The sequence below is a fragment of the Seriola aureovittata genome, chromosome 19, assembly GCF_021018895.1.
Source record: "Seriola aureovittata isolate HTS-2021-v1 ecotype China chromosome 19, ASM2101889v1, whole genome shotgun sequence".
NCBI lineage: Eukaryota > Metazoa > Chordata > Actinopteri > Carangiformes > Carangidae > Seriola > Seriola aureovittata.
In genome coordinates, this window is record NC_079382.1 from 13,973,629 (window position 1) to 13,998,113 (window position 24,485).

The 24,485-nt window shown below is 39.4% G+C and overlaps 4 protein-coding genes across 6 annotated transcripts in view; 1 reads left to right on the plus strand and 3 right to left on the minus strand.

Moving 5' to 3' along the window:
- Positions 1-10,310, minus strand: part of tulp4a (TUB like protein 4a) — a 32,903-nt gene extending 22,593 nt beyond the window's left edge. For both annotated transcript variants that reach the window (XM_056405435.1, XM_056405434.1), the window contains exons 1-2: positions 10,230-10,310; positions 7,954-8,915 (exon numbers count right to left, since the gene is read on the minus strand). In XM_056405435.1, coding sequence (XP_056261410.1) covers positions 7,954-8,205 — 252 coding nt within the window. In that variant the 5' untranslated portion in view covers positions 8,206-8,915; positions 10,230-10,310. The remainder of the gene's footprint in view (positions 1-7,953; positions 8,916-10,229) is intronic.
- Positions 10,311-11,147: 837 nt separating this feature from the next.
- On the plus strand, positions 11,148-13,338 carry mrps10 (mitochondrial ribosomal protein S10). Its single transcript, XM_056363247.1, has 7 exons — positions 11,148-11,252; positions 11,437-11,489; positions 11,913-11,982; positions 12,103-12,242; positions 12,345-12,453; positions 12,744-12,833; positions 12,937-13,338. Exons 1-7 carry the CDS (start codon positions 11,181-11,183, stop codon positions 13,015-13,017), a joined length of 615 nt encoding a protein of 204 aa, XP_056219222.1. The 5' UTR covers positions 11,148-11,180; the 3' UTR covers positions 13,018-13,338.
- A 592-nt stretch (positions 13,339-13,930) lies between these two features.
- si:ch211-51e12.7 (uncharacterized protein LOC336335 homolog) lies at positions 13,931-22,350 on the minus strand. 2 transcript variants are annotated; one of them, XM_056363244.1, is made up of 6 exons: positions 22,160-22,350; positions 19,649-19,737; positions 18,828-18,977; positions 18,253-18,390; positions 17,741-17,866; positions 13,931-14,785 (listed from the first exon to the last, which is right to left on the minus strand). In XM_056363244.1, the coding sequence occupies exons 2-6, from the start codon at positions 19,735-19,737 to the stop codon at positions 14,590-14,592; spliced, it is 699 nt and encodes a 232-aa protein (XP_056219219.1). In that variant the 5' UTR covers positions 22,160-22,350; the 3' UTR covers positions 13,931-14,589. The 2 variants fall into 2 exon arrangements, with proteins under 2 accessions (XP_056219219.1, XP_056219220.1); XM_056363245.1 differs by having other exon boundaries at positions 13,931-17,124; positions 22,160-22,347.
- Positions 22,351-22,543: 193 nt separating this feature from the next.
- msgn1 (mesogenin 1) lies at positions 22,544-23,751 on the minus strand. Its single transcript, XM_056363221.1, has one exon. It carries the CDS (start codon positions 23,644-23,646, stop codon positions 23,185-23,187), a length of 462 nt encoding a protein of 153 aa, XP_056219196.1. The 5' UTR covers positions 23,647-23,751; the 3' UTR covers positions 22,544-23,184.
- Between the last annotated feature and the right edge of the window lie 734 nt (positions 23,752-24,485).

Sequence of the window (24,485 nt, forward strand, 5' to 3'; positions counted from 1 at the left end):
CTGTGCAGGTCCCAAATCAGTGATGGTCCTTGCACAGGCCCTCTACCAGAAATATAAACTGATTTATTTATGAGGCTTTGCCAGGAAACAACTTTTAATGCATGAAAACGTCACACAGCACAAGTGAAAAATGAGAGGCAGAGAAGGACACATAGTGGTGGGGTTTATCTTAGAAAGTGATTCACTCTCTCTGATCTATTGGGATCAGCAGCATCAGTAGAAGTGTCCACAGACCTCATGAAGTTTAAAAGCCAGGCATTTTCAGAAGACAACAGCCTGAAATTAGAGGGACAACAAAAACACACAACTCTTGAGTGCTTTTGACGGAATGCTTAAGCTGCGCATTACTTGAAATGTAAAGTTTTAGCCACAGTAATTTACTCAACTGAAATATGTGTAGAGAAAACTTAAGTTGTACATGGTTAATACCTTATAGTTTCCTCTGTACTCTATTTATGTATCAAATAAACTGGCTCTAAGCATTATCAATATTTTAGTATTAGGGCAAAGAACATCTGATCAGACACAAATCAGTGCTCAGATCAGCATCTAGGCCACAGGAGCTGCACTGCGAGTTCAACCCACATGGTGAAGTGGTAAACAGGAGCTGGTGCCCTGGGGTCACCTGTCTCTGGGGGATTAGGGCCTTTCACACTTGTCCCTTGTTACCTTAGCAAAGAGTCTGGATCTGGCCTCTCAGGGAAAACCAACGGGTGAGAATGGTGAAGAATCCACCCACATCAGACTCATGGGGATGGTAGTGAGGTGTGTACAGATGTATGTTTGTTACAACCATGTCTGCAGTCACACAAAACTTCTCATCCATCACTATAAAGGGTTTTCAGTCACAACAATTCATGAACACAATGACATTGTGCTGAGGACTTTATCATGGTGCATATTTTTAGCAACCAAAGTGAAAATGTCCTCTCTTGAGACTGTCGCTTAATGTTCTACTTTCTAGCTGCAGAAGTAGGAGTCTTACTGTGTGTTCTGACAGCAAGCAACTAATACCGTACATACTGTAGCGAACACAACACAAGCAAAATGATGTTGCAGCGATAAGGAGGTTAATATTGGGATCGCACTACATACAGGCTGGAAACTGTGCAGTTAAAATAGTGAAATGTAAATGAGCAAATCTTTTATTTTATTATATTTTATTTATTTATTGTTTTGTCCATTTTCAATTGTGTATTAATATTCAAAACAGACATCAATATATCCAAATTTTTTCCTTTAAAATAGGAGAAAAGGGGCGTCGTGTGGTGTAGTGGTCTAAGCAGGCGCCCCATGTGTAGAGGCTACAGCCCTCGCTGCAGGTGGCCCCGGTTCGAGTCCCGCATCGGACGGCCTTTGCTGCATGTCATTCCCTCTCTCTCTGCCTCCCCATTTCCTGTCTCTCTCCACTATCCTGTCCAATAAAGGCACAAAAGCCCAAAAAAATATACTTTAAAATAGGAGAAAAAAAAAAAAAAAAAAAAAAAAGTATTGCAGTTGGGAATGGAATGATCCCTGAATTATATTTTCACTGGAAATAAAAATACTTCCCTCACATGATAAAGCATTTATGTATGGTTCCACCACAAGACAAATAGCACAGCTAACAACAGGATACTGACTATTTTCCTAAATCCTGTGCAGCAGCCAAGATGGTGACAGTCATTGTCAGGCCTGTCTCGGATGTTCAGCTCTCTTGGAGAATGAATGTACTCCTAGAGACTAGCTGCTGACTCTGTTCACCATCTCAATGCAATGTAGTGGGGAAAAAAAGCAATGGTTTGTCAAAAGAGGCGTTGATCTATTGTGATACATATCCCAGAGAGACTATTCTGCAACATCAGTACAGTCACATAAAAAGACTCAAAACTTACCTCTTTCATCTATTTTAAATTTGATTTAAGTGTGGTGCAAATTACACGCCATCTGCAAAAGGTCAGAAGCTCTGTTTAAATAACAACATAAAAATAGTATCAGGACATGTCAGGCCAATTTTTTTTTACGTTTTTACTTGTCTGGTTGATTTATTTTTAGTCCAAAAGAATTTTTCCACAAGAAAACAGACTTAAAGCTGTTATACTGCGTTATAATACAAAGTTGTTGTGTGCTACAGCCAAACATCTTTTAGAACAAAACATCAATCCCATCAACCCAATGATCAATCACCTTAAAATCCACCAAAACCAATAAGAGTAGTGCTGAAATGATAAGCTGATTAAATCGATTAATATACAGAAAAATAATCAGCAACTTCTTTGATAATTGGGTTTGTTCCAGTCAATTTTTCAAGCAAATACCATGCATTCACTGGCTCCAGCTACTCCAACGTACAGATTTGCTGCTTTTCTGATCTGAAGTAAATGAAAATAACTTTAGCCCCAGCACTAGTTAAGACCAACATTTCTGACTCATTTTTGATTGGCTCATTGATCAGTGACTTGGAATATGGTAATGACAATGACAATGTAATTCATATCTGAGCATTTCTCCTAAGCAACCATGCTCCATGGAAAACACTAAGCATAGAATTCAAAGTAGTGTGAGAGCCACTGTGAAAGGATGGCTGTGGGAGACGGAACAAAAGGAGCATGGCACTACATACATACACCTTGCTCCCTTTGAAGCCGTTACCTTGTAATTATCTCTCACCCTGGCTGAAGGGGAATTAGACACAGAGAGGACAAACCTTCATCAGAGATGTACCACAGGCCTTGAAAAACCTTTTCATCACCTGAAGAAGATCATGAGAGCTTTCAGAAGAGATGCTATTGCAGGACAACAGCTGAGCTTCACCACAACACAAAAACTTCTAGCCAAAGTGCTTTGTAATGCCATGAGTGCCAACTTTTTTATCATGGGATGAACTCAAATGTAAATTAAACCCCTCAACCAGACAGGGAGCAGTGCCACACTCTAAAAGACAACAGACCTCTACCTGTCTGCCCTGTTCTTAACAGATGTCTGACAGCTTAAGATCCCCCCTTTACTTTACTACATTTCCCATATTGGGCCAAGTCCAAAAGATACATCCATTCAAACACTTGCTTACATTAGAATGATCATGGGACAGTAGGATCTATACATCAACAGGAATAATGGCCAAACTTAAGGATGCTGGCATGAGTATTGATCTTGGCAGGAGTGGACTCCTTCAGGATGAGTTCATGCTGCATTTTTGTGTGTGCGCTCATTCATAACATGACTTGAGCTAATTTACCTGAAAGGACACTCATCACAACCAACGACAAGTGTTCAATGACAGCGCTGACCTTCAAAGGACAGGACTATTAGGGACATGACTGCTTTCACTGCTGAGTAAGCAGCTTTTCAAGACATGGAAAGGTTACTTAAATGTATTGGCATAGATCATGTTGGCTTGATGAGAGCTTTTGCCTGTTCTAAACCATATTTTAATAACTAGATGGGACTGGAGACTAGATACAAAGCTCTAGGGGGCCATTTTTCTTGGTTTTTGACCATATAAAGCTAACAGCATTCTCTCCCCTCTTCATCAGAACTGGGATGGAATATGACGTGAGTGAGTGAACAGATCTGTCATAACTTGACAGAATTCATTAGGCTGCGTTATTTCCACTACTGTCAGAAATCCCAAATTATGCATAGGGTGGACAAATTATGGATTTCACATTTTCCAAAGCATTTATTTATTGCTTTACATCATCTAGATTGGAAGTAGAGAGGACATTACCGCTGTCCTGGTAAAAATTATTGGCACCCCTGAATTTCAAGTGCATAATTCAGAATATCTTCGGAAATTAATCCAAATGATACAATTTGGTATAACGAGAATATTTGAACAAAATGTCTGAACAAAAGAAAAAATAGTAATGAAATAATACAAACACAAAATGTACCCCAGACACAATTAATGTCACCCTTCACTAAATTTGGTTTCAGAATCTTTAGAAACAATGACAGCCTAAATGCCATAAAGAAGCTTCTTGACCTGAGACCTTGTCCTCCAGCCGAGTTTTCTGACACTGGGTAACACATTTCACTCTAAAGTGCCTTGGTAATCTTTTGATTTCATAATTTCTTTGATATATATTCAATGCCTCTAGTACCAGACAGAGCAAAGCAGCTCCACAGCATGACAGAACCTCCACCATGTTTTACTGTAAGTATGGTGCTCTTTTCCTTACGGGTTTCATGTCATCCTCTTTAAACAAACTTATGCACTGTGTTTTCAAAGAGCTCTACTTTGGTTTCATCTGTGCATAGAACATTAGGACTTGAGACTAACAGCATCCCGTCATCCCAGTGACAATAGAAAATGTGTGCAGGATGAAAGAGATTTCATCAATTTTTTTATTTATTTATTTCAAACAATCACTTAGCAATGACAAACTGAGCTGAGTGCTGACTAGTGACTACAACGGAGTGCATCTTCTCATGCTGTTACTATGGTTATTATCGCGATACCTGAAATGTTACAGTGCAAACCTCAGCATAACTCATAAATCCTGAGTCTGAGGTAACTTACGGACAAATTTAGATGGATAAATTTTGTTATTAGGCATTGCATTGAAACGGTCACCTGCCACTTGCTAACTAAGGATGGGAATTTATAAGATTTTATTGATTCAAATGCCATTATCTATTCTGGTTATCGATCTGATTCTTTACAGATTCCATTATTGATTCTTGTGGATTTTCTGTGTGGAAAAAAGTAGGCCTATATAGGTTTTCAGTGTCAACAACGCAATTTTATTGAGTCTCTGAACACTGAACAAGATAGATAACTGCTCTGTAGTTGTTCAATCGCCTGAGGGGGGGTGCTGTCTAACTCTTTAGGTCTGCCTTGTATTAATTTACAAAAAAAGAGAGAGAGAAAAAAAAAAGGCTCTCGGACGGGAACCGGCTCCTATCGTTCACTTAAAAGAGCCGGCTTGTTTGCGACCGACACATTCGTACCTTAACTACTCTGTTGAGACTGTGAAGCACTCCTGATATTTAATGCTCTGCTGCACGTCTACACATGTTTCATGTTTGTTTTCAAATTAAGCCACACGTCCTCGAATCCTTCGTTGTCGTTCGCACTGACTGCCTCTCGCGGAGGTGTGAGGTTATTGTTTTGCAAGGCACACGCAACTAAGCGGAAGGCATCGATAATGGAAAGTGTAAGGCATAAAGGCAAATGATGTCGATGGATCAAACCAGTTGGAACCGGTTCTCAACAGGAGTCGGTTCTCGATTCTCATCCATATTGCTAACGTTACTTGCAGGTGAACTTTGCGGGCACCAATCTCGATGTATATGAGTATATTAGCTAAAGCATACATTTAGATGATTTCAATCTGTTTTTGTGATCTTTTTTGTTGTAAGTCTTAACATTTTGTAGACAAACAGTACATTGTGTGTGGACAGTAGTGATTGCAGTTATATGCACAGATCGGAAAAATTTGTACTTTAATTAATAGCAGATGGGTTGCTGGTGGTGAAATGATACATCATTAATGAGGAAAATATTTACATATTTACATTCTCTAAAATGTTAACAGAGCAGAGATGCAGTCCACTGCTCTCTGCAGCAAACTGTTTCGTTTTAATGTCAGGCGAATTATTGACTTACAACTAAGCAAACTAATAACGGGGAATATGAAGAAATACAGAAACTAATATGGGTTATCAGGAGGCGAAACAGGACCAGAGCAGACAGCATACATCCATCTAATCTAATTATAAAGTAAGAATCTCTGTCTGTCTGTTCTTCGCAAATCTAGAGAACTTTGCACCCTATTGACATCACACTTGGTGGGTGTATTGCTGGGGACCAAAAGAAAAGGCAGTTGGTACATAATTTGGTGCAATTTGGACACATGACATGTTTAGTATCAATAAACAAATAACTAACAACTACAGATGATCATAAAGTAAAGAAACAATATTTAGATTTTGGGATAGTTTACATTAATTTAGTGACGATTAGAATTGTTTTTGAGACAGGTGATGAAAAAAGTTAGTCTGGCCCCCGGAACCTTATCCCAGAAAGACTGTAGCTTAGTTTTTGCAAACATTAACCTTTCCTTTTTGTGCCTTTCCTTCAATAATTATGTCCTTCTTGGCCCTCACCCATGGAGCCCTACTTGGTTTACTGTGAAATGTATGGTACGGGCAGAAAACATCACTCCAGATTGTTGTACATCAGCTTGAAGCTCTTTAGATGTCTTGTGTGGTGTATATATGTATATATCTACATTACAGTGAAGTCAGAGACTTCAGTAATAATAAATGCAATACTGCATATCTCTCCACTAGTCAATATGCTTTAGTCACCAGTCAGCAAAGAGTCAAAAACATTTGGTGAATGGTGTCCTGGAGGAGACCTGTGCACTCACTTGAATAGTAACCAAAACATAATGATATAAAATATTACACCTTGAGAAAATGTATAAGCTGTTAAGTCATGTTTGAATCAATGGAAGGACAGCTGTTGTATCTGCAACACTCAGTGGGTACGCTATCAAAAAGATCTACAACGAACACCAATATCATGCAACTTCAATCACAATGAAACCTGTAAGTTTAATTCCTAAAAGTATATGTCATAAAGAATTTTATCAATGTGAATAGGAGGCTGAAGTCAAATACACATGTGTAAAAAGGTGGGTAAATTAGAGTTGAGTAGGTTTAAACCTCCTCTATACTGCATACACTAGAACAAAATGGAAATTTCAGTACTTGGATCACATTCAAGTGGGCAGAGTTAAATGACATATCTGCTGCGCTTCAGTCACTCTCTGTAGGGATTCATCCACTCTCCCTTCAGCTGCCTTATGGAATGCTGACCCAGCACCTTGCTCCATCTGACCAAGAGCTACGCCCACTCAAAGAAATAACGCAACCTGTGTGCAATCTTCAATTGTGCCAGCATTGCTATATACTGACCGGAATATTCATACACATGGTGAGCAATAGACCACGGACATTACTCAGTTGAATAACAAAATAAATGCCCTCAGTGCACTAATGGTGGGGAACTTTGGTGGGTATAACCATGGTGAGGGATAAGAGTAATGCCAGGGAGTGGAACACTTCAATGTTTGACTGAGGTGCAGCAGGGCAATCTAATGCAAGGTTGTCAAACCATCAGCCACAGAGTACATAGCTTTTACTTCCAACCAAATATGACAGACGTTGAACTCACCAATTACTCCCCCTATTCTGGTGAAAACTGTAAAATTGCCTGCTATACAAAAACGGTAAACGCTCAACCTGTTATGGCACAGGGTTTGACTTCCTTCAACTTAAGTTTAACATCTTTGTGCTAGTCAACCCACAATAAGATACTCAGTGGTATACACCTGCTCTAAAAGTGTAAAGCCGAACAGTTTCAAGGACATTGTTCAGTGACTCCACCCAGCCTGGAAAAGGAAATGCTACATGTCAAGCCCATTTTGTGAAAACTGAATACTACTAGTAATAACAAAATAATAATTCGCAGTCAGTTGCTTTCTTCAGCTTTCTTTGTAGGAGGGAGTGAGACGTTTGAGATGCTTGCTCTAAGGGATCAATGGGATCACTAATCCATCACTATTAGGCTGATGTTTTGTTGCTGTTTATGGCACAGATTTTAATTTGAAGGAGAGTGTGAATGTGCAAAGTAACTAAATACAAATGCTCAATTTTTCTATTATTGAGAAGCTGGTTAATGTACTTTTTATATCTAACATAAATCAAATAAAAGGAAATTCTAATTTTGCTTAATCGAAACTACTTGGGCAACAGTTATGGCATATTGGAGGGGATATTCTATTTAAGTTTGCTTTGTACCACTTTTTATGGTAGCTTTAGGTTATCTTTATTGAAATAAATATGGTCAAGATGCCACATTGACTTTTACAATGATTATCACTCATATCTGTCTTTTGTTCTCAACATGTCCTTTTCTTCACAAGTACTGATGATCTATTATACAATATCTCCTCTTACCTCGCTGTTGTGTCCTCTGAGGTTGAAGTTTACTCTCTGCGGAGTGGGCCGGTCCCGTCTACAGTGGCTGGATGTGAACGTGACCCCGACGACTCCTCGGCCGTTCCCGGTAGCGAGCCAGCCCTCCTCGTAGTAGCGCTTCCTGCACACCGGCTTCTCCTTCTCGCTCTTAGGCACCCGGCCCTTCCATGACAGGCACAGGATGTTGGAGTCGCTACAGAGGACGGGGCCATGCTCCACGGCGGCGAACATCCCTGCAGCTCTCTACACCCCCGTGGATAAAAACAGTACCAGGCGAGAGGTCGGGGGGTTCTTCGGAGGGGTCGGTACCGTTATGAGTGCTTCTCCTCCACTGAGGTTACTGGTTCGATGTCGGATGTGAGACAGCGATAACGGTGCATAGTACTTGCGCTTCCCCCCGGCTGTCTCCTTGATTTGCAATACAGATTAAAGGTGGTCAGTGAAAACTTCTCCAAATGCACAAATGAGGTCACCAGGGATTGCTGGATTTGAAACCCAAATGGGCTGCATACACAACAAAAGGCACTCAATCAAGTCATTTTGATGTTTGATCAGTGAGCTGCCTCGCTGATGATGTTTCAATGACAAGGCAACAGATTAGATTATCGGGAAAAATATTTAGAAATCCTCTGTCGGAGATTCCAGACTCATGCCAGCTGATCAAAAACAAACATCCACAAAAAAACTTGTAAACTCACAAATGGGGAATGCATCCAATCCATTCAACACGTTCCTGCGCTTCCAGTCGATGTGAACAAAGTTTCTGTCCAGTTCAGCATGTCATTTCTAGTCTCTGTGTCCTGCTCATAAGATCCCGACCGTGTGTGAGAGAGGAGGAGCAGGGTCCCCTCTCCATCAGCTGTCAGCCCGCAGGAGAACCGCTTCTCCCGGTAACGTCATCACGTCTTTTCACCCCGCCTCGGGGATCCCATGAAGGACTGCTGGATAGCACAAAAAATAAAGGGTGTTGCTATCACACAGAAATGGTCACTTACAAATAAACAAGCGAGTGTTATGAAATCATTTGATTTGTTTTCTAAAACGGACGACGTAACGGTACAGGCGCTAAATGCCCTCACCTACCGCCTACAGCTGTTAATTTAAATATTAATGCTTGCCTAAAATTACCCCTCATTTACCGTTACTTATGTCTCCCTGAGCAACCACTTTAGTTCGAGGATTATCCTGTTCAGCGGAAGGATATTTAACTAATTGTTGAATTATTTAAAATGACCATGTATCATTTTAGCTCTGGTTTTATTAAGCTACACTGATGTAACAATGCGGCCTCCCGAGGCTTAACAGTTAAATAAACAGTAAAAGGGGAAAACAGACAAGAGACAAAACAATTGGATGAGAGACAGGAGAGAAATAAAATTCAGGCAGTGACAATCCGTGAAATCCAACGCGGTCCGTCAGACCAAACAGACAGACCAATGGGCAATAACGGATGGCTAATGACTGTCTTCTGACGATAAAAGGGCAAACAATGGACAACTGTTACATAATAATATAACTGAGATTTAGATTAAGTCAGTTGTCAATATGATAAAAGATAGTATCCACATAAATTCCAATATGACTAAACAGACAAGAGTACACGCGCTTCCCATATACCTCCAGCAAAAGAAAAGCAGTAGAATATGCCAATCTGTTAACATCTAATAATGTACGTTAACATAAAGAAAGACCGGGTGATACTAACGTCACTAACTGACGAACAAATACAGCTGAAGCTCGTGAGATGATGATGCCCAAACACTCATCACCATGAGCTGCCTGCTAGCCACAGCTAGCTAGATCCTGGATGTTGAGTCCAGACAGACAACTCTGTGGGCTCCGCAGATCAAAACATGTCAGCCGCCGGATTAATCTTTCCTTTAATTCATTTATCTTCTTTGTGCAGTAATATAACTGAGATGCTTGGAGAATGTAGCTACCACTGGCTGTCTGTGTTGTCTCCTCCACAAAGAAACAGTCAGTGATAGCTATTCAGCTAACCGACCTGCTAGCTAGCTGAACCTGAACCACCATCAGCGGAGTGACTGGCTCCGTTCACCCGCCGTTGGCAGTCGTCGCTAACAAGCTACAGTTAGCACATTAGCTGACTGATTATCCTAAGGTTTTTTTTTATATTAGCATACAGCTATTAAAAATAACCATACGTCGGCGGAGTAGTGGACAACATGGCAAAATAATATCAGACCTGTCGTCAACAAAGGCAGGGAAACATCAACGACCAGTAGAGCGCTTACCTCGGCTGTGTGCTGCTGTTACTACTGCCGCTGCTTCCTCTGCCTGCAGCCTGCTACTGTACACTGGCAGGGCCCGACAGCTGTGTCACGTGACAGGCACGTGATTTAGCCCAATTAAATTATCACAGCTACACATCAATAAGTGTAGTGTTTTAAGTTTAACCTAATCTTATTACAAGTGAGGATGAAATGATGTGGTCTTCGTTGTCAATCTGCCCACAAACATAGCACAGCATGTAGTCACTGGAGAAGAATTCAGAGCAGAAGCAGAGATAATGCATTGTATTTTATAAATCGATTAAATGTTTTTTGTATGTATATTTCTAATATGACAATATAACAGTAAATGCGATAACTATAGCTGGCAGATTCTTTACTAAAGGATTAGTAGCAAAACCACAGTGTAAAAATACTGAATTACAAGTAAAAATCCTGCATTAAACATCTGACCAGAGCAATGGTGGACTGTAACTTATATTTACTCAATATACCACTCAATAGCTTAAATCCATTTTTGAACTACTTGTACTTTATACAGCATTGCATCATATTTCATTAGTTGATAGTACGTTTTGTATGTAAAAACAAAACTGTTTTAAGGTACATATTTACAAACTAAATTTGGTAGTAATGGGCACAGCAGTTATTCCAACACAGGAACACGGGAATACTGTTTTCTTTTCTGGGTGTTTATGGAAATAATGAAGCAGGCATGTATGGCAAGAACAAAGTTTTGCCTTGCCTAAAAATGACATAAAATGGAAATGACTAGTACTTATTATGTATTTGTAAAGATAAAAACAAAAAAAATCTATTTATAATGATGGGATGGTTGACCAGCTGTGGTGTTAAGGTTACCACCGACCTGCCACAGTTGTAGTTTACCCTCCAGTACTCGCGAGGGCAGTATTGAAAAGTTGTTTGTCCTTATGCCCCTCCTACTCCAAAAACATGGCTGCTCCCGTGGCTCTCAGGCGACAACTATTTTCTTTGGCAAGGATATTCACGGGGATCTCACATTTGGTACAATAACCAACTTTTTTTTTTAACAGCAACTAACGTATTTGACATTTGTTTAACTTAGGAAAACTGAACGTAGATGATCAATAAATCTTACATTTTGGTCACTGTCGGCAGTAGTAGCATGGTGGTTACACAGCAAATGTCATCTCTAAAGGTCCACTGATCTAAGTTTATTTATTTCCAGGGACCGGGAGCTTCGGGTACCTGTTCAGGTCACAGGAAATATAATATAATAAGGTAGGTAACCGTTTCCCCTCTCCGCTTGTATGACGGCTATGTAGTTTATTATTACCTGTAGTAAACGCAAGCACACGACGCTTGTTTGCTGGTACATCAGTGAGACACTGTCATCATTACAGCCCTTTGTTGCCAGACATTTTGATCAGCAGAGTGCATGTGACTGTAACTGGTTTACATAATTTACAAGATCCTAAATTCTATTCTGAAACTCAAGGGATGCACACATGTACACCATGATTGCATTTGCAACAGTTAGGCCTATAATATGTCCAGTGCTTTCAAGTCAAGTGTGTGTGTGAAGCCAAAGGGCAAAAACAACCAGGAACAGTTGTCTCACAGTTACAGAAGCGTTTGTGCTGGACTTTGCATTCTGACAAAGATCGTTAATATGCCAGAAATGACTCACCGCTGTCTCTGCAGGTCCCATCTCCCTCTGACATCCAGCACTTCCTTCCACACATCAACAGTGTTTTCATCAACACCTTCTGCTGTAAGTTATCAGAATATCTTTATTTACTTCAGACTGTAGCTCAGTATTAAAATAATGTTATAGTGTGACTTTCACTCATACATGTCTATCCTCTTTCCTTACATGTATGTCTCCTTGCAGATCACTGTCACAGAAGAGCCTGATGCACTGTTTCAGAGGGTGTCAGTTTTGGTCAAAGGTCATGACAGGGCCGTCTTGGACAGCTATGAGTTTTTTGCCACCATGGCAGCTAAAGAGCTGGGCATCAACATCAGCAAAGTGTGAGTCTTAGTGAAGCAGCCGTATGCTAACAATGATGACTGTTAACTGCTGTATAACTTTCTTAATGCCATCATTTTCATCATGCTTTTCCCCTCCAACAGTTACGAGCCTCCCAAGGAGATAGACAGGCTTACACTCCTGAAGTCAGTACACATCTTCAAAAAACACAGGGTCCAGTATGAGATGAGGACGCACTACCGGTGTATTGAGGTGAGGAGCTTCAGCCCTGTTTAATTTGCACCTTTTATGGCAGAGCTACTTACACCTGTACTATTCTTATCAAGTTTTACCTTATCTAATTTTTAACCTAACTCCACTCAATGTCAGTCTGAGCACAAATCTAATTACATACAAGTAAGAACACCTGTGTGAGTGCCTTTAAAATCAACCCATTAGACAGGCCATTTGTGTCAAAAGGTTATTAAGTTATTATTCAATCTTCTTAATGGTTCATGATGATTAGGTAATTGGTTTAATTTGTCCCTTCTCTCGTTTTGTAGTTGTCTCATTTAACGAGCTGCACAGCACAGGCATACCTCGAATACATCCAGAGGAACCTCCCTGAAGGTGTAGCCATGGAAGTGACAAAGGTGAGGCACTGCAGAGCCCTGCCCTATCTGTTCTAGACCTATGGACTAAACGGAAGAAATTAATTAATTTATTCCCCTCCTCTTGTTCTGTTCATGTTGTCAGACTGCAATGGAGAAGGTTCCAGATCACATCCTTGAACCCATGTGGAAGGACGACACCATTGACGACAAGCCCAGCCAGTGAATGCAGTGATGAGCAACAGATGCATATTGGGTGTCTTTTTTCAGACATCAGTGAATATACTGGGTAATTGGGAAAACGTTAAAAATGAAATACTACTATACACCTGTCATGACCTCCTGAACTGCTCATCATATATAATTCAAAAGAAACATCAAAATTGATAGAACGGAAAAAGGTCCTCTTCAGTTACAGAATGTGCATTCATTGTCTTTATGCACTGAAACTTGTTTTCATCGTCTTTTTCTTGTCTTTTCTGTGTCAAAACAATGTGGAATCAATTGTATGTTTCTCTTCCCAATAAATGTCACATTCTGCATTTAATGATTCTCATAATTCTTCCACATTAATACAATGTTTTTCTGTAACTATCTGCTGTGATACTGGATTGGATTGTTACCCTGTATAAACATGTATGTAATGAGGGACACAAAACCAGCACACAAGATTTTTTTTTTTTGCATTTATTGAGGAATTGGTATACAATGATTTATAATGCAAAACATAAAATCATCTGGATTCAACACTTACTTTCTGTTTAACAGTGACTTACATGGCGTACTTATCTTGAGCGTCTGATGGCTCATCCTTCCTTAAAATGACAGAAAGTACCTTACCAAAATTCGAAATCAGGATTTCATTCGGTTTTGTTTGAGTACGGCAGGTTAAAAAAAATTAGTTCAAGATTCACAGAAATATTTGGTGATCTCTCTTTAAATAAATATGCACAAACATAACCCTGAAAGTGCTCTATTCACTACACAAGCCAACTGTAAAACTTATTCATGTACACTTTAACATACTTCTTCAAATGAGTTTATGTAATATTTTTTATTCAGTATTTTTATCATCCAAACATAAGCATACCTTTGGAATCTTAATACCTTAACCCCCATGACACTGCAAAACAAACATCATTAGTGTTTTTGTCACTTCATCAGTGACAGGATATTGTCACTTAAATACGAACATCATGATTATGGGAACTGGTATAACTGTGGTGATGAAGTGTAAGTTTATGTTTACCAGGACAAATAAACAACAGTATAGTGCCCTGTTGCTGTAGATTTTAGGTTGAGTTTCTGAACTTACCTGTTGGCTTTCTGGCCCACAAGTGAGAAGTGATCAATATTTGCTGCTGATGCTTTATCCAATTAAATCTGCTTTGCCAAAGACCTCATTCACATCTGACATTTTGGCTTGTCATAGTAGAAAAGGACTAATGATGGCTGTTTTATTCAAGTGTCCATCAAGCCTCAATTGTGACAGTGATCCAGCATGCACAATAATTCAGCCTTCATTCATTTCTACCTGTGTATTTCCTACTGTGACATGCCAACAAAAAGGCCTATAGATCAACTCAAGTGAGTTGAGAGTGGGAGTGCAAAAACACTGATCTGTCTTTTCCTGCATATATCCTTGCATGCTCTTTGAATTACCATAAATTGCACTAGCTATTATAGTTTAGATTTCAAAGTACTTCCATGTAAATTGAGCAACAATCTCTCCAAATCAGAATTTTGTTTGTACCCATTTGAGGAGAGACAAAGTACCTGTGTAGTATCTGTAGTTGTTTCACCTTCCATCCTGAAAGAGAGAATCTCCAGGCATCAGAGACAGAGGGGTTAAGGGATTAAGGCACAAGAGGAGGCTCACCTTTTCAAGCGAAGTGCCGGACCTCTGGTGTCTCGCTGCTGTTGAAGGAGGGGAGAGATGTGAGGGAGGGCCTGGGTTCCTGGGGCCTGGTAGGTTAACTGTACTGTGTGCCCCCCTTCAGGAGACAACAACAGTCAGTCTGTTACAATCAACCAAAGGGAGAAACAAGAAGGGACTGCAGAGATTGAAGAGGCAGCAAAATGTACTGAAAGTGCTGAAGAGATGGAAAAAGACAGACAGAGAAGGGGAGAGTGCAACACCTGTCTGTGGCTCTTATTTTGATGTTTATAGCCATATGTGTGTATTCTTCAGCATCTGAGTGGCTCAGTAAATAAAATGCTCTTTCTTCCAGAAATCATGTCATCCAATCCTTGTTTGTGCCAGCAGTAGGCTACATACAACAGACTTTTTATTAATAATAAATGCCTCTCCTTCATGTGATTGTACTTCTGCATTACAGCAGGGCTTTTGTTTTATCTTAATAAATTATTATGCCTTACGGAAAAAAAAGCCACATGCATTCACACAGTTTGCAAAAACTTGGAAGAGCTCAAATATTTAGATTATTGGTGTCCACTCGATTTAAGAGCAAATCTGTGTGTTCAAAACATGAATTTGATTATCATAACTGTTACTGTTATTCCATCTACAGCCATGGCTACAAATTTGTATTTTTATGATTACAAATATATGGGGTGTAGCAGAAATTATATAAGAAAATTTAACTATTAGAATAGACACTGGACAATACACAATACTGAAATTCTCAAAACCCATTGGTCCCCTTTGAAGTCAAATTAAAATTACTGACAATTTACCAAAAATATGACAGTGCTTATCCTTGCAGATGATGTCCTCCTTTTAGACATGCTACCACTGAATTTGATATGTGACATGACGTTCAGTCATGAGCATTTCAATGCCTTGCAAGTGGAGCGGTTCTGAATCCTCCAGTGAGATTTACATGGGAAGATATATGGTAACACACTGCTTGGAGTAAATGAAACTCATGTTTTATGTCCTCTGCAACTAAGGATGCAATTCATAGATTAGGTTTCCAAACCTACAATAAATTTCAGCCCTCAGCAAGCCTACAGAAAAACTAGTATGTTCACTAGGGCTCCTGGTCCTCCACAATCATTCAAAAAATTCTCCATAATTATGAGCATCTTTGCAGTGGTCTTTGCATGGATCAAATGTTCACTTTCAAATATCAAACAGTTACTGTGCCACTGTGTACAGCACTAGCTCTGACATTGCCATTCATTCTGTTTCAGATATTAATGAAATGTTGTAAATTGTAATGACAACTCTCAGACTTGTTTGTGAAGAAACAAAAAGAGTTGAGTTTATTTTTAGTTTTATTATTTTTTTTCTTCACGACTACGTCATATGTCTTGACGGTTTGCATAAAACACATTCACAGGTTCACAAAAGTTATGTTAATTACAGTGAATAAAGTATTTGTAACACTTCAAAAAACTAAACACAGTAAAGAGTAAATTCTTATCCTTAACTGAAGCAAATACTAATGGAATTTGCTTTCATTTATAAAAGCTACTAGATATATATTTCAGTGTAATATTCATTTATAATTCTTTTTCCTTTTTGTCATTACACAATAGATTGCTGGAGACAAACATGAATGTTCCAAACAGCAATACTCATAACTTAAAATAGCTGCACATTAACGATATAAAATATAAAATTAAATATTCATGAATACTTGACAAGGGGAATATTGTCTGATCACTTAAAAAATGTCTAAGTGTTAAACAATATTTGCTGCACTGCTTGTAACAAAAACGAAAGGTTAGGGAGGTCCAAGGTTTACTAAACTAGTTAACAGTGGTGCTTGAGGGCTGTTGTGTACTTTCATAAATTTTCCCCCCTTCCCCTACCTTCAAACATACATTGTCACCCATATTTTATTCTTTATTAAGAATCAGGAAATTTTCTTAAGGCTCACAGGGTGACTGTAACAAGAACCAAAGAACATTTAATGAACTTTGACAAGAATTTTCCTTCCTTTGAAAACAGAGGTTTCAAACTTGTTTTTAACAGCTTTTCTCAACAAAGTCAAATAGTTCCTACAGTACCAACAGTATTTATAGGTAACAGAATGTAAGAATGCCTTTACAATGTTAAGTTTTGAGGCATTTTATGTGTCCTCGGTTGTAGTTAGTCATTTCACATTATTTCTTTGCCAGTAGACAATATCAATAACCAGACATTTGGCCACAGAGTATGTAATAAAGATACTCAGAGACTTTGTATAACACATAGTTCAGGGCGTTTCATTCACTGCACCACTTTAGGCCCCATTAACAAGTGCATGGTTATTGTTTTTAGGGCAGGCTGTGTTAAAAGCGTCGGCCACCAGGGGGCCCTGGCCACCTCTGGCCTCTGCCAGGTGGGGGATGAGGCGGAGGAGAGACCGGTCCATTGTGGTAGCTGTGTAAAAGGATAAAATCACACATTGGATTCTTGGCTTTGGCCAATAGGGGGGGGGCATACTCTGATAAGAGCAGCCTTCTGGATTATTCCAGTCAGGGATGTCACCCCATCTGAATTAACTGTGTTCCTTTGAGAGGCAAAATACACTGAAATGTCCTTTCCAGTTTCATTATTCCATGCACTATTTAAGAATTTGTCTTCAAAATAGTTGAGCAGCGTGTATAATTTTTATTTATAAACTAACTTAATATTCTTTAACTCAACAACTGTTGTAGTAAGACTATTTGGGCATTATTTCTTCTATTTGGTAGACAAACTGAGAAAGAAATGCGATAATTAGAGGGCAAGTTAAAGTAAAGAAAATTAAGTTATAATGAGGTTTAAGAGAAAGAGACAGAAAAGACTGTATTTGTGTCACAATCCTCAGTCTTTATTCTCACAGTTTGTAGTGTATTTCCATCAGAGATTTAAAGGAACACAACTGGTGTAAACATGTCTCACATGCTTCCCAGATGTACTTTAAATCAATTAGTCTTAAAAGTATGCAAGCAAAGTGTAGAGAATTGTGACTTGCAAAGCTTAAGCATGATATTAATATTCAAAGAGCTCTTACCCTCTTGGGCCGCGGGGATGAAAGTGGCGTGGAGGTCCAGGAGGCAGCATACCACGGCCTCGAGGGTGAGGTGGGCGCCCTCTGAAACCAGGATGACCTGGAGGAGGAGGTGGAGGGGGTCCGTGCCTACAGACAGGTGCAAACATGACAGCAACGCAAGAAACAAGTTTCATGCACATTTTGTCAGTAAACCTATCAAAACCTGTTGTAGTGAGTAACAAGTGATGCACTTCTAAGGTCAGTTGAGTGATACCAAACCTCCACTCAGTGGAGGCAAGTGATTCAAAAAGTACAAAGTGACAAAAACGTAATAAACTGCTGCATCAAAATGTATGTAATAATAAAATGTAATAAAATGTATGGTTACTCTGTCTACTGTAACCAAATAAAACAGATAGTTTTAGGACCAAAACACTATAGAATCTTCCTTAAAATCTTCCCTGTGTGAGGTCCATTTAGCTACCAAAGCAGCTTCATGGGTGTCTGGACATGTGATTGTGTAAGGTGCTTACCTGGGCATAGGTGGGAAGGGGCCTCTGAGGTGCATGGGAGGTGGGGGGGGAGGAGGAGGAGGCGGGCCCATACCCATTGGTCCACCCCTACCTCGATGGCCTCTAAGATCTGGGTAGGGGCGCATTCTCCCCATTCCCCTGCAAGGGAAAGGCAGGAAATATAATTTATCAAAACGCAACTGTGGTCCATAAGGTAGAGTGGATCATCCACTAATCAGGTAGTTTGATCCCTGGCTCCTCCAGTCCACTTGTTGAAGTGTCCTTGGGTAAGATACTGAACCCCAAATTGCCCCTGATGGCTGTTCCAACAGTGTATGAGTGTGTGAATGTGGCATATATTGTAGAGCAATTTCAGTGGTGACTAAGACTAGAAAAGCACTAATTAAGTGCAATCCATTTACCATTTACCAAACTGATAATGGTTGATACCTAAATACATTACACCTCAGTGGTAGTTTCACTTTGAGTAAACCTACAAAAAAGAAAAACATTTAGAGGACTTAAAACATAACCACACTATTTGTTTGTATTCTAGCATAATACTTAAAACACTACATGTTTGATTAATGAAGTACCTCATAGGTGCAAGTCCATTCATGGCTCCATCCTTCATTCGACCCCTCCCATGTCCAGGTGGACCAAACCCCTTTATCATGCCTCTTCCACCACGCATGCCACCACGAATCATCCGACCCCCTCTACCACGGCCTTTGAACCCACGACCCCTGAGGAGATTTTAAAAAAAGAAGAGCAAATCATGAACTATATACAGTATTGTTGTGTTCCCCAATCCAACCTCTTCATGACTGAATCATAAAACTAGAATGGCACTCAGTAGAGCGCATACCTCCTCCAAGGCCAAACAATCCAGCACGTCTGTCAGATCCAGTTTATTATCATTATTATCTTGATCTGCACCAAATTGTACAAACTCATAGATGCCAACACAATAAATATGTAAGATTTTTTTTCACATAATTCACACATTATTTCCTGAATTATTTCCTTTCAACAATGTTGAAAAATGCCCCATCTCACAATGTTTAGGAAAGTGACAAAAATAATTACTGGATCCCTTTTACTAGATCCGCACCACAATATAATAGTTTCTACCCTAGCCCAACACCCCATCCCTCCACCACCTTACTTTTCTTTCTTTTACTTCATAACCCTGCTGACAAACAGAAACGGGTGAAAACATAACCTCTTTTATGGAGGTAAAGATAAGAAAAAAGACCAACCATGAGCAAATCTAGATTTCATTTGAGAGTGTATTCATTGACTGCTGTTTAACAGACATGATGTGAGGAGGACTCTCACCTGCTGTCTACATGTAGGTTAAAAACATTATGCATTCATAAATACAGTAGAGGCTGTACAAGACAACAGGACAGACCTGGATTTATTCTCGATTACAAGTCTCTCAGATTCATCCTTGGAAGTCTTTGAAGTTTCTGTCACCTTCTCTTCTGTGTCTGCATCCATCTGAAATGATTCAGTCAGTAATTACATACAGTACACTACCACAATGCCAATTTATTTAACATTAGTAGTTGTTAAAAGTAACGTCCTTGAATTTCTTACACACAAAACACAACTTGCTCATGACTTCTCACGACCCTTCTAATAGCAAAGATACTCTCTGCTTCCACATGGAAATGTATTATTCAAACTCTGCAGAAAGAAAAAAAAAAGGGCATTGTACCATTTTAAAAATAAATTTATGTAGAAATAAATTAACTGTGAATTCCCTGCAGCGGTAAGGTAATCAAGCATGACTTGAACAAATGGCAGCCTCATTCACCAAGATTTATCTGATGTAGGAAAAAAATCCTCTTGCAAAATCATTTTTTTTAAAACTAGTGTTATATTGATAATCCAGCGATAGCTACTTCTGTGGTTTCTAGATTCTTCTGTGATGCTTGATGAGATACACGTTAACATATACGGGACACTGACATTGAGTGAATTTATCTTTCAACCCCCCACCCCCACGAGTTTAGTGAACTTCAGTGGCCTCCCCAGTCAATAGATCTGAATCCAATTGAACAGCTTTGGGATGTGGAGATTGGCTGCATGAATGTTCAGATGACAAATCTGCAGAAATTATGTGATGCAATCATGTCAGCATGGACCAGAAGCTCAATGGTGTTTCCAACCTCTAGTGGAGTCCATGCCATGAAGAACTGGGGGGGTCCTGAGAGCAGTTTCTATTAGGGGGATGTTTACAGGCTGCAGTGTTGCCAACAACTTGGCTACTTAGAAGAGAGCCACCATCTACTCTGCTCAATGAATGGCAGGGCAGCAGCAGCAGCAACTTTTTGATGTTTTGATTATAATATTCACTGATTAACAGCAAATTTAGGCATGTGGTTTTATGATGTGACACAAGGTTGTTAAAAGGTCATTTAACAGATTCTGGACATATGAAACCTCAGCATTGCATTGTTCTACAGCTGGATGTGACACACTGTGAGTTAAGCACAAAGAACTACAAATCAATACTGAGAGCTAGAAAATTAATAATAATCTTAAAGCAGTGACTTTCAAATTTGACCCCACCACCCCAGAAGACCAAAAATTGAACGAAATGTGTTTGTGTTCCTCTGTATCAGATACATTGCTGGTCTAGCAATTCCCATAATGTTAAGAGGTCAACACACATTTTTAAAAATAACCATATTCTAAGATAAATTCTGTAAGGACACAGTAGACATATACACAACTGTTGAATCCCTGCAGGAATTACATATAATTTATAAACAATATTATAGATGACAAAATGCCACAAGGTATGGTGAGGTCACCAGGAACATTACATCTTCATTTCTTCATAATGTTTATGTATGTCTAAAAGCACTTAGGTTTTTAGGATCATTTGCATTCTTCAAAGGCTGATGAACTATGAGTTTCAGCACCTTTATAGACTTTATATTAATTTATGCAAGTACTGCTGCATTTATATCACATTTTGTATGCCCTTTGTCTCATACTTTCTTTAAACTGTAAGGACATTCAGTTGACAGTTCATTATGTACAACTGGCTAAGATTAATTCAGTCTAATGTAACAAATAAGGCAATTAATCTTACCTTTATAACAGTTTAACAGGAGGCTGTAGTTTGAGGTGTTGTTGAATTGTATTGCAATATACCGAGGTGTTTTCTAATATTTCATACTTCCCATTTATATCGATAAAAAGTAGACTCTATCTAGCTATCTATTTACATATTATTATATATTGCATATTATTGAACATTATAAGGAGGTAGCCACAGCAAAAGGTTTTGTGTAGAGGTGCCACTGCTTTTAATTCGCTGTCTCTGATGCATATGACAATGACAATAACGTCTGTAAGTAAAGGCTGTAACCATGCCATGGAGGACTGTCACATATACATATTCTATCAGTGTTATTTTTAAGTAAATAAGCCTGCAAAGCCAAAGGCACGACGAGCGTCATGGAAACATTTTTATCCTGATCCTGGGAGGCAGTTGGAGCTGTGAGCTCTTTAATATTAAGCTAGGACCAGCAAAGATGCCACGTTCAACAAATGCACTTCAAATCTCAAATCATACTACTTAATACTGTGTAACATATAATGGCTAATGCTGAGCACAGCTGGTTAAATTTTAATGATGACGTTTAAGGGGAATGTCTAATTCCTGGAATTAACATCGCAGAGCAGACCTGACATGCACTACACTGTGTCCAAAACAGTTGCTTCGTTATAAATAGTGTTCAAGCGGGCATTTAATGTTTGGTTAGCCATTTTCCTGACTAAAAATAAGAAATAAAGTAAGCCTCGTAACGAGCGTGGAGCTAAATATTAAGGTTGGTCGTATATGAAAGGGGCGTTCCTTTGGTATTCAAACGCTTTGGTGAAATGTAAAAGAGAAATGACTTACTTCAGTTGGTGGTGCAGGCGAGGTAGATTAAATAGTAATATATTTTTTCCAACTTGATAATAAAAATAAAAATATATTAGAAAAATAAAAAAAAATGTTTACAAAAACCGCTACAGCTTCTGTGGCCCCTTAGCGCTTTGAAATGGCGGCTTCGTCAGACTAGATTCATCCCAGGTTGGGATTTCTTTGTGAGAAACACATTGTATGAAAGTCACCGCCCACCGGGAAGAATGCTAGTGTCTGATTGGCTCTTTCTAGCTGTCATTCAAGACTGTTGTTGGGTCTTCTGGTATTCTGATTGGAAGAACGGGCTGGCGTACATTCCTACTGTCTTCAGCCTATGCTTCAGCCTGAAGACGGTTCATTAACTAACTGGGCCACAAGTTCAACACGGAACATACATTTATTGTAGATTTTTCAGTAGAAACCATGCTTGTGGAAATGAAATGCGTCTGACACACGGTGAATACATTGGATTTATGTGACAACTTCAAAATGTGAAACCAGCCTGATATATTTCATAACTGGGAAAAAAAAACGTGAAGAATTTTATATTTTACTTGTCCCATACAAAAACATCAGAGCTACTTATTTAATAACCTTCAGACACAAAAAACTTCAAAATGTCACACAGCTACTTAAGCTCTACAATATACCAGGAGTATCATACTAATGAGTATGATGTAGTGAATTCTAAAACGAACATGAGAATATTGGAGATATTTTCATCATTATGGCTGTAGCCTATTTCACTCATGAACACATACATCTCAACTAACAGCAAACTCTATTTCCAAACACTGAATTCATAATTCCAACAAAGACAGCCTCATATACAAAAATAATTGTCAAGTGCCCGCTAAAAGAATATTTACATCATGAGAAGGGCAAAAAGAGAAGAAGAATATTAAATGAATTTTACTGATTGAGTTTAATATGGTACTCATCAGAGATATAAAACTAACTCCATCAAATGTCCAGATGAGGATGAACCTAATGCGTAAAAGTGGTCCATTTTGTGTCCGTTACGCGCGGCTCAGGATGTCTGAAAGCTTGTTGATGTATTCAATGGTGTATTTGAGGGTTTGTATCTTGGTTAGAGGTTGACCTCTTTTGCTGTAGTCCGGCGGCAGGTAGTCGCGGAGCTGGTGCAGGGCCTCTGCGAGGCTCCTCATCCGCATCTTCTCCCTCTCGCTAGCCTTCATGCGTCTCTTGGTGGACATCTTGGGCTTGCCGTGCCTTTGCGCTGCCGGAGCCGTCCTGCGCCCCGAGAAGCCAAAAGAGAAATCCTTGATCTCCTGATGCCCGCCGGAGTAGCACATCTCCGGGGAGGAGCACATGGAGTCCATCGAGGATTCCGGTGAGGTGGATTGCGGCGAGTCCTGATCTTCTCCAAAAGTACTTTCACGGCTCTTCCATTCGGAAAGTATTTTAGCTGTAACCTCCAGGTCCATGTTAGAAATATCCCGAGACTTCCAGGCGTCCATGCAGCGAGGATGACATTCAGGGAGGATGACAGGCAGATTCTGTGAAGGTGATTTTACCAAAGCGTTTTTATATAGAAGCAGATCTCCGGAGGTTTATGGGTTCACAGCTCAGGCCAAAAAAAAAAGTTCAAAGAAAACCTCAAGTGCCAAAATGCAACCTTCCCGAAGCCCGTCGTTCGTTATCACTGGGGTGTGAATAAGGCTAAATAGACGGATAATGTGATAGAAAGAAAAATAATTAGATTCCTTTTGTGGGAAATTACTCTTTAAAGTCTGCACGACAACAATTATCAGTTTGATGTGATCTGTCTAATGAAGAAATGGGAGGATGCGGTTTCACCTGAGATCTTCACACCTCTCTGGTAAGTCAGGCCTGCGTGTGTCTTCAGTCTGGAAGTTAAGTGGTCAAAAAACATTGGCCAACATAATTTTTAACCAATTAAAAGTAGCTTTGTAGAGCCAATTTATCTAAAAGAAACACATAGGGGCCACTGAAGGTTCTGTGTGTCATTGTCCTGGCTGCAAATGGTGTATAATTACAGTGACAAATGATTTCATATAGTCCCAAATCTGAATCCAAAATGCCGTTTTTCTTTTAATCGTGCACAGATTTTGCAACTTTCCATCTGGAGTAATGCTACTTGTTTCCAAAGCAGATCAACTTGCTAGAGTTTTCTACAAAATCTAAATGTCCATAACAAGAAAGTTACTCAAGGTTCCAGTTAATTTGCATTGGAAAGTAAGTTGAGTTATCCAGATACGCTGATTTTTAGGGAAAAGTAAGATTCAAGAGCCAACACTAGGACTGAGTTGTTATTTGGGCAGCTGTCACCAAGCTC

Bases quoted from the DNA above. Each gene is read 5' to 3' on its own strand.
- msgn1 (XM_056363221.1), bottom strand. From the start codon at position 23,646: ATGGACGCCTGGAAGTCTCGGGATATTTCTAACATGGACCTGGAGGTT.
- mrps10 (XM_056363247.1), top strand. From the start codon at position 11,181: ATGGCTGCTCCCGTGGCTCTCAGGCGACAACTATTTTCTTTGGCAAGG. The intron at 11,490-11,912 runs GTAGGTAACCGT...CTGTCTCTGCAG, and splicing joins AGGAAATATAATATAATAAG to GTCCCATCTCCCTCTGACAT. The intron at 11,983-12,102 runs GTAAGTTATCAG...GTCTCCTTGCAG, and splicing joins TTTCATCAACACCTTCTGCT to ATCACTGTCACAGAAGAGCC.
- si:ch211-51e12.7 (XM_056363244.1), bottom strand. From the start codon at position 19,737: ATGGATGCAGACACAGAAGAGAAGGTGACAGAAACTTCAAAGACTTCC. The intron at 18,978-19,648 runs GTCTGTCCTGTT...AAATCTCCTCAG, and splicing joins GTAATCGAGAATAAATCCAG to GGGTCGTGGGTTCAAAGGCC. The intron at 18,391-18,827 runs GTACTTCATTAA...TTTCCCTTGCAG, and splicing joins AATGGACTTGCACCTATGAG to GGGAATGGGGAGAATGCGCC.